At 37.7% G+C, this 10,003-nt stretch overlaps 1 protein-coding gene across 2 annotated transcripts in view; it reads right to left on the bottom strand.

The window, feature by feature from the left end:
• Positions 1-10,003, bottom strand: part of FAM71D (family with sequence similarity 71 member D) — a 31,516-nt gene continuing 21,513 nt past the window's right edge. Inside the window, exons 6-8 of one of the 2 annotated variants that reach the window (XM_032344545.1) lie at positions 9,579-9,826; positions 3,586-3,614; positions 1-51 (exon numbers count right to left, since the gene is read on the bottom strand). In XM_032344545.1, the coding sequence (XP_032200436.1) occupies positions 38-51; positions 3,586-3,614; positions 9,579-9,826 (291 nt within the window). In that variant the 3' untranslated portion in view covers positions 1-37. Of the gene's footprint in view, positions 1,129-3,585; positions 3,615-9,578; positions 9,827-10,003 lie in introns of both variants that reach the window. The other variant, XM_032344544.1, reaches the window with a different exon arrangement.

Here is a 10,003-nt window from a genome sequence, read left to right as displayed (position 1 = left end):
CATTGGCCTTTTCTTTTCCTGTTTTACTTTCCTTTCCTCACATCCATTCCCCTGAGAAAAGGGGACACACATAAGGCATGAGATTGAGGGAAGTAGATTGACATAAGAGGAGGGAGTCAGAGGGCAAATGAAAAATAGTGGGGAAATTGGAAAAGAGAGAGGGAAGTGAGGAAGAAAGGAAAAAGCCAGAAGCAGGAGAGAAAAAAAGCACAGAAGGAGAGACAACTTAATTTGGTCTTAAATAAAAAAAAAAATGTCTTTATTCTTTCCAATGGAGCCCATTGTTAGATTTCACAAACAGCTTCCCTTTTGGGGTCCCCCCACCCTTTCTCTTTTTAGACCGTGTTTCATAAACAGAGACTGAACCTGGCTATTTAGGATTTCAAGGAATTTGATTTGCAATAGTTCAGAGAAAAGTGGAAAAGAAAGATGGGTTTGGATGGAGAGCACATGCCCCAGATTTCATAAGCAATTTTCCCCTGTGGTCTTTCTCAGCTCTCTGTCTTTTGTTCAATTGCCTACCATCTTGGGAAAATACCATTGGACCATAGGTAAACCTAAATTTGGGCTTCCCGCAAAGAGATCAGCAGAGCTAAGGTGAGTAATACCTAGATAGGTAAGAAATTAAAAGTCAAGAAAAGGGAGCGGTGGGCCCAGATCCAGAGAGACAGTGTCAGCCTGAACTATGCCTTGTAGCCTTGTCATAAAAAGAGTATGTGCGCAATGCCCCCTGACGAAGCCTTACTCAGAAAGGAGCAAAGTGTCAAACTGCTGAGAGATTTGAGACATGAATAAGAGACCATGGTCCCCAGGCATGGGTGTAAAGGAGTTGGGTGATGGTGAACCTGAATAGGTTAATGGTACCATATTTTTGGTTTTGTTTTGTTTTGTTTAATTGCTACGGGAACTGCCTGGAATAGAAATCAGATTCACCGACTCATTTTTCATCTACATTCAGTCTAAATTCCAAGGACAAGGAAGAAAGATTCTACTAATCTTTGCTCTTCTTGGGGTAGGAAGTGTAAAATGTGAGTAAGTAAGTATGAAAGGGGAAAGAAGTGATTCAGAGGAGTGTGGCAACAGGTAAGGAAATGCTAATCAGAGGGAAAATGGAAAAACTATGTAAGCCTAAGTCAGGAAACATGGGAAGACAGAGAGAGAAGTGGGAAGAATGAGAAAGTATGTGAAAGAAAACAAACGGGGAAAATAATTAATACTTTGTGACAACTGCAAGCTAAATTTGTACATTGTACCACCCTTGTGATTTAACAAGCTGAGAGCGGAAGTTCACTGCATGTCAGCTGTATCTTTGCTTAGCTCCCGATTTCCAGAACCTGATTTCAAGCTGCCTGCTGAATTTACAAAGAGGGGTCACCAGGACCTCACACGTATCAGCTTATGACATCATAGCAGCTGAGAGGGCCTTGGGACAGCTAAACATGCGCATATAGATTCCTCATCTATGTGCATACATATTTGATAGCTGAAGAAGCTTGAGGTCCAGAGACCTCACACCCGTGGAACAGAGGAAGTGCATTTGGAACTCAAACCTGCGACTTTTCATTCTAGATGAAGTATTTAACAGCTGGTTTCTTCATAGTTTCCTTCCAGATTTCCTGGAATTTTCTCAGCATGTATCATGGACTCATCACCTCCTGCTTATGTTGCTTCCCAAACTGTCATCCTCAGGTTTGTTTTGCTTTGTTTGTTGTTTGTTTGTTTTTGTCCCCACAGGTAGTCAGTCAACAAACTTTGCTAACTACATATTCATGTCCTTGTTGCCATCCGACTCCTTTACACCTGGTTCAAGACTTTGGCACCTTTCACCCTGGACGATTCTAAGGACTTCCTATCTGTAGCCTCCTCAGGGTCTCTTAGAGATGGCGGTTAGAGTAATCATTCCAAAATACAGCACGAATTTTGTTAGTTCTGTTTTCCAGTGGCTCCTCCTTCCCTACTGAACTGTACTTTCCAAACTGCCCAGCATGGCTCAAGATTTCCGGAATCTGGCTCCTGCTTTGCTTTCCAGTGGCCTCTCTCACTATTCCTACATGGAATATGCCCAGCATGGTCCTATTCTTTGATTTTGCTCACACTAATATCCAGGATACTCTTATTTCCCTTTCCTAACTCAGAGACTGTCTCCTTCCTTCAGAAATCTTTCATGATTTTCTCTCTTGAGCTAAAACTAGGCACTCCACTTTCTTCTCTTAAAGCACCCATAAGATTCCACTTTATGTTATTTATGCTCATGTCTTGAGGCCTGGCAATGTCCTGTTACCTATTTTTAATCTCTCTACAGAGCCTCAGATATACTAGATGGGCATCAAATTCTTGTTCATTTGAACAAAATTGAGTTTGTGCCAGAAGACAGGTGAAAGAATCAGTCACATATAGAATGAAACTAAATCAGCATTCTACATTAATTTCAAATTCCCAAGGCTTGAACAACTAGTGCTTTGGGATGTATGTTATATGCTATTGTACTAATTACATGCTAACATGCTAATTAACTATTAGTGATAAGGCTGCTGCACGACTAATCCTTGCTTTTAGGAAGCAAGAAGAAAATGCTTGCCTGTTGGACATCTCTGGAATTTCTAATTCTAACAACTGCGATTTCTTTTCGAAATAAAATTTGGAGTAGGAATTGATAGGTGAAAATGCTATATACTGCAAAGGAGACTTTACGTTTTTCTTCTAAACTATTTCCTTACAGTGTTTTTAGGTTCAGTACTGTAGGTTGGACTGTAAAACCACATCTCAGTGAAGTTCACCTGGTACTTTTGGACACTAAAGCCCAGTGGGAAGGCCTACAGATAAAAATCCTACTGATAGAAACACCTATCCTCTAACTGTTTGCTTCTTTTTGGGTTGGACTCTCGCAAATGTGACTAAGAATTCCCTTCCCATGGTCTTGGGTTTTAAAGAAGAAATATTTTTTTCTTTTCATTTAAGTCCAGTGAAATGGGCCTCTCTGTTCCTTCCATGATGTTCTTTGATGCGTATGACTGGAGCTGAGGCCCGCCCCTCCCCAACCCCTGACGTAGACAGTAGTTGAGAGGTGGGTCAGCAGCAAGCAAGAGGACACAATGTCCATTGCTGCCTATGGACAACTCCTGTGTCAAAAACTTGTTAAGAAGTCAAAAGATCCTGAGTCATGAGAATAGGTAAACAAGCAGAGGCCAAAGACACAAGAAAGAAGAAAAGAGGGGCTAGATGAGTTTAGATTTACCAAGAAATTTGGTTGTAGACCACTCCCCTTCCAAATCAGCAAGGACAAAAGGCCCTGTTGTTGGGGTTCTGCCTGCAGAGCTGGTCTGGGAGTGGCTCCTACCCAGTGAGTCGGATTCAGTACTCTGCCCAGACAGACAAAAGTACTGTGATGCCTACTCCTTGAGAGATAGTATGCGGACAAGCTTTGAAGAAGGGTTCCTGCACTGTGGGACTCTCAGAGTGGAGCAAAGGGAATGCACTAAAACATCCAGCCGCATTCCTTCGCTCTTAACTACTCTGTTCCTGCACCCAGAGGTGACTCCTGGATACCAGAGGCCACAAAGAAACGTAGAGGGATTCATTCCATACCTGAGGTGACGGAGTCAGTTCTCATGCTCCTGTAAAAGCAAACAGCACATTTCAAAATTTTGCCAGTGTAACCACAAATATTTAGAAGAGAATGACTAGGTATGAGATAACTGGCCATTCTCTGAATGCTTTGTAGGTAGTAATGAAACATGTTTAGCAAGCCTAAGGTATTACCTAATAACACATTTTAGAGTAAAATATACCTACATTTCTGTTAACATGCCAGCTACCCAACCTGTAAAAGCCATAGAAGTGAATAGTATATAATAACACGATATCTATTTTATTTTCTTTATCACCTGGCACTCCGTGAGGCTGTGGGCATCACCCTCCTACTGCCTCTCCCGTGTCTAAAAACTCATTTGGGGCTGAGACTGAGTTAATTACTGCTAATCAGGGGTTTACGTAGAGTCTCTTGTGGTGGGAATATAGGTTCTCATAGAGACGTGGGCAAGATTCTGGATGCCTGGGGTTAGAAGGTGCCCACCTCTGCTGGCTTCTTCATCATAATCTCTAAGGCCCTGATGCGAGGGTGACAGCATTAGGAAATTTTGCAGGCAAATAGCATGCCCAGCTATTTACTCAAGTAACTGCATTTCTTATAGTTCACTGGATCAAATAAGAGGCTAGCTGTCAGTTTTTCAGATCATTTCACTTTCAGAAATGCCTTTGGATAAAGAAATTTTCTGCATTCCTGATTTTTATAAAGTTAATAATAATAATGAAAATACTTGTTTTCTTAACCTCATTAGCATCTGAAACACAAACTTCAGTCATTTAATTTTCACCAAATCTTTGTTTCTTGGCTACAATTTCAATACATTTTTTGGAAGCATTTCTGTTCGAGTAAAATAAAACACTTGGGAAGAATAATTACCCTCATACAATAGCTTCCCAGATTAATGTATAAAGACATAATTAGGATCCATTTTAAGGGACCTGGCAAGGGCACCTGGATGGCTCAGTGGGTTAAGCCGCTGCCTTCGGCTCAGGTCATGATCTCAGGGTCTTGGGATTGAGCCCCGCATTGGGCTCTCTGCTCAGCGGGGAGCCTGCTTCCTCCTCTCTCTCTGCCTGCCTCTCTGCCTACTTGTGATTTCTCTGTCAAGTAAATAAATAAAATCTTCAAAAAAAAAAAAAAAAAAAAAAGGGACCTGGCAAAGAAATCCAGGTTGAGGTCTACAATGGATCTTTCTGAAATAGAGGTTAAATTAGTAATTTTCTAAGGAGCTGGCAAATAAGTGTTCATGTAGCCATCACCAAATAGGTCTGGTGATTGACATGAAGGTTGAGCTTACCGATAAAAGTTTTTCAGAGACTGGGAAATATTAAGTAAATGTACTTTAAAAAAATAGGTGCAAATTAAAGTGAAGCCTGACATTATCCTCTTTAAAACAAAGGGAAGAGTCGTAGTAGCACTATTGTCAGGGTATGAGAGGGAATATAAATGCTCCATAAAGTAAATCCTTCACTTTTAAAGGACCTAAAGTGATATTATAGATGTCTCTGTAGTCTTTCACTCATCTATACTGAAACTGTTAAATTTACATTGTAAATACTAATAAATCTGAAGATAAAAATATTCAACAAGGTCATCCTTTAATCTTTCTTTTTCATTTTCCCAAAGTATACCATTATAAAACGTCACTGAAATCCATGGTCTTGGAGAAGAGAAATAGAAAGAAATTACTTATCACTTTCACAGGGTATTGTCTTAACCCTACAAACATCCAAGGAATAAACTGAATTCCATTCTGTTCTTAGATATAACATCTTTCATTAATAATAAAGACTCTCAAATTAGGCTCTAGCTAGTAATTATGTTCCAGATGCAAATATGCAATAAAAAAGAATCCATCCTTGATTAAGTTGGGCTTAAGAGGATTGCTTGGAGCCAAAATTTGTTTTTTGCTTTGTTTGTAAATCCTCTTTGTGTTTAGTTACAAATGAGGAAATTGAGGTCTGACAAAAATTAATTTAACTTGCCCCAAAATAGAGGAAGCAGGATTTGAACCCAGGGTTGTCTGAAAGCAAAGCTCATTCTCTAGCTGCTATGTCTTCCAATTAATGCTCTAATTAATGCCTCCTAGCATCAGTTTTGATTTTAAAACATTCATGTAATCATAATAATGGTTATGTACAATAAAAGTTTAATAGAAATGTCTATCAATAGCTACAACATATATTAATTAATCACCAACAATGCCCAAGCACTGTGGTTTCTTATCATCCTTTTGTAGAAATAAAATACCATTGTATATACATTTTTCAGAATTTCACTTTTCTAGCTTGCAGTTCCTTTTTAATCATATAGGTCTTTTACTGAAATTCTCTATTCTTTTCCTAATGGGGATCTGCTGTTTCACTAAATTAACATAATATTTCCTGGTTAGCTCTTCTTCCACCAGTCATGGTTTGGATTGTTTTCAGGTTTTAACTATAAAACATGTGTTCAATTACATTATTTTCCCTTTTGAATTACTTCTTTGACACATGTTCCTTTAAGTCAAGCTGAATAATCATTTGTAGTGTGAATTACCATCACTCTTGAGAAAGTTCCCACCATTTACAGTGACCCACTCAGTGTTACAGTTAACATCTAATTGAAAGCCAACTGGTAATTGCTTAACTTATATTTCTTTAATTATTAGTGAGATTGATTCCTTGTTAAGTGTTTGTCTTCTGGAGGAAATTTTCTACTCATAGCTTTAACCCCTTTGCTAATTGGATCCTTTACAAATTCCCATCAGCTATATCTAGCTCTGGAGGTAAAACCATTATAGATCATCTAGTTACTCTTTCCTTGTTCCACTGTTACGTATTCCTTTACTTAAAATGATTTTTGGGAGATAGATGTTTATAATTGTTAGATAATCAATTGGCCTGGAACTCTATTCCCCAAGAGCTCCACCCTTCTTTCAGACCTCTGCCCTTCCTCAGAGAAGCTGTCCCTGACCACTGAAAGATATCCTTCCTCCTCCTCAAATCCCTGTTTCTAGTCTGTAACTCATTTTTGTTTTTATCACAGTACATTCCAGCTGGCATAATGTATTTTGTTTGTGTGTGATCTATATTCTCCACTAGAATGAAAGAGCCTCTAACTTGTTTTCACAGCTGTACCCCTAGTGCCTAAAACACACAAAGTCCTCAGTTAATATTATTGAATGAATGGATCAAACTGTGCTATCGAAAATATCTTTTGTTACTTCAAAGGGAAAGTGATCTTTCTTCTGCTACCGAAGCAATTCAACCATTCCATTTTCTTTTAGTTTATTTTAGTTTTAAAATATCTGACTCTTTACCCATCTGAAATTATTTTTTGTAGTACAGCATAGATCTTTAACCAACATATTCTAGAGTTTTGCTTTTTCTCATGTTTCTTTCAGACCTCTATCAGTTTGAATCTATTTTACTATCATAATTTCTATATCCTAAACTTTTCACTGGTGGCCATTTAATTATAATATGGCTTAAGGTTTTATACAACCTCTAGACATTTTCCAGCCCCAGTGGTTTCCTTGAGATTCTTACCCCTATTTTTTCCACATACTTTCTATAATTGTATAATTTATCTGAGATATGCTATTTAGATCATTGGTACTGTATTAAATTTATAAATTAATTTATGCCTTGTCATCTCTGTTGTCTTAAATATAGCTGCCCAGATAGAGAGCTTTATTTTCGTTATTGAGGTCATCTTGTGCTTCTACCATTAGAGTTTTATAATTCCATATATACAGGTCTCTTATCACTCTCACTAAATATCTGAATTTTATTGCTTCTTTTGAAAAATACATTCTTTTTCAGTGCATTTTTTTGTTTGTTAATAAAAATCATGAAATGAACAATATTTTGTGAGTTTATCTTATAATCTGTGACCTTCCTAAAACTGTTTACAAACCAAGATATTTGTTGATTCTCAAATTTTCTAAATACAAATTTCCATTTGCAAAGAGTGATTTTTAAAAAAAAATCTCTTATTTATCCATCATATTTCTTTGTTCTATTGCAACTGCTAGACTCCCTTATATTATATCACATAGAAATGTTAATAAGAACATCCTTAATTTGTTCTAAGTTTTAAGTAGCACAATTCTAGAATTTCTTCTTTAAAAACAATTTTGGCTCCAGTTTGGAATAAATATTTTTCACTGTGCTGAAGGAGAACACTTCTGCATTTTGTGGATCTTTATCAAGAATATCAAAGTCTCTCAAATGTATTTAAGTATCTATGATTTTTTTCTGCTTTTCTTTCGAATAATGACTTATACTGACAGTTTCCTTAATTTTATATTAAGGAAATTATATTTCCTTAATTTTATATTAAGTTCGCTACGTTTTGCATACTAAGATTCTATGAATTTACCATATATTGTCTTAAGGAGGATTAATCGAGACTTTTCTTTCTTGTGTTGTCTTTCCGGCTTTATAATCCGGACAAATTATTTGCTTCAAAAAATTAAGAGAATATAACATAATTTTTCTATATTTAAAAGAAAACTTTACATTAAATAGAGGTAATTCTTAGAGTGTCTAAAACACTGTCCAGTAAAAGTCACAGCTGTGTTTTTTTCTTTAATGGGAGCTCTTGGATAAATTTTTTCTGTTCTCAAGTGCCAGTTTTCCTCCTTGCCTTTTTGTTGAAGTCATTTATTTAACTTGGGGTTTCAAAGTTATTGAAGAAAACTTGTATATAATCTTTCTCAGTAACATTTTACTATTGTTCTCATGATGATGACCTTTTACATTTCTAATTTTATTATTCATTTATTTATTTGAGGATTCTATTTACTTATTTGGGAGAGAGAGAAACAGAGCGAGAGAAAGCACGAGCAGGGAGGAGAGGGAGCAGCAGACCCCCGCTGAGCAGGAAGCCCGATGTGGGGCTCGATCCCAGGACCCTGGGATCATGACCTGAGCCGAAGGCAGACACTTAATGAGCCACCCAGGCGTCCCTAATTTTTAAATTTTTTTAAAAGAGTTGTCCAAGTGGTTTGCCTGTTTTGTCATTCTTTTTGAAGAATCAACCAAACTCTGTAGCACTTCAAATTACTTTTAAGCTTTCTCATTTCTTTCTTTTTAAAAAAATTTTTTTCTCCTGTTTGTTCTTTATACTTAAAATGATTTTAGACATAATTCATTACATTCCCTGTTTCATTCTTGCTCAAGTAAACATTTAAATCTCTAGGTGTTTCTGTGGTTTCTTTTCAAGTGTTACATTGAAATGACTGGATTAACTTTTATCTTTATAATATAACAGTTCTCTCACATATTCAGCTTGCACTTGAGTATTAAAATGATGAAAACAGGGGCACCTGGGTGGCTCAGTCGGTTGGGCACCCAATGCTTGATTTCAGCTCTGGTCATGATCTCAAGGTTGTGAGACGGAGGCGTGAGTCAGGCTCTGTGCTCAGCTGGGGGTGGGGGGTGGTGGGGAGGTGGAGGGTGAGGGGGTTCTGCTCCAGGATTCTCTCTTTCTCTCTCCCTCTCCTTTCACCCCTCCCCCACCTGCACTCTCTATTTAAAATATTAAATAAGTAAATCTTTAAAAAGAATAAATAAAATTATGAAAGTATTTTTTTTGATGATGAAGTTATTTGTTGGAAATGTAGAAAAGCATAAGAAATATGTAGAGAATATGGAGAGAAGTATAAAGTAAAAGCAGGAGTGCCCATAGTCACTCTGGGAGAGAGTGCCTTTACTCCAAATGTGGACACTCTGCTTCTATGCTATATTCTTCAACACATGCAGTTGACACCAGAGAGCCTAGAATGTGAACTGAAGGGTGTGAGAAGTTGACAGGAGGATAAAAATTAGGCAAGGTTAAAACCAAATGTGGAGAATGAAGAGACGACTGGGTCATCATTCGATTACATCATAGCTATAGCTGAGAATCTTCAGCAACAAATGCCAGATCGGCAGAGACGTTAGCGCATACACTTACTCATGTTACCTCACATCTTAGCACCCGGGCGTTTCCCCACCTCACATACCTGGATTCTTCAGCCTTGAGAGCTAGGCTTTTAAGTTCAGTTGTCTTTATTTCAGAGGATCTGGTGCTCAGCTGGTTGGATGAACTCGTGTCACTTTCTTCTTGAGTCAAGGTAGTATGAAAACATCGTTCACCTTGGAAAGTCAGCGTTACATTTGAGATGGTGACATGTTTTGAGGGTTCTCTGAACTCGTTCTTAATTTTTGTATCTCGTAGACACCCAGGCTTCAGAGTGTTTCCCATTTTTTCCTTTGAAAATAAATAGCAGCGAATTAGGTAACAGGAGAGCATTGCACAAAAATAGATAATTTATGGAGCAAAAACACCTAATACAGCAATCATTTCATTCTGTATCTACTGGGTGCCCTCAAGTTCACAAGTGCAAGGTTGAGGGAATGAGGCTTGGTGTTGTGTGGAAGCTGATAG

This window comes from Mustela erminea, chromosome 5 (genome assembly GCF_009829155.1).
Source record: "Mustela erminea isolate mMusErm1 chromosome 5, mMusErm1.Pri, whole genome shotgun sequence".
Classification (NCBI taxonomy): domain Eukaryota; kingdom Metazoa; phylum Chordata; class Mammalia; order Carnivora; family Mustelidae; genus Mustela; species Mustela erminea.
This window is presented reverse-complemented; position numbering and strand designations above follow the sequence as displayed.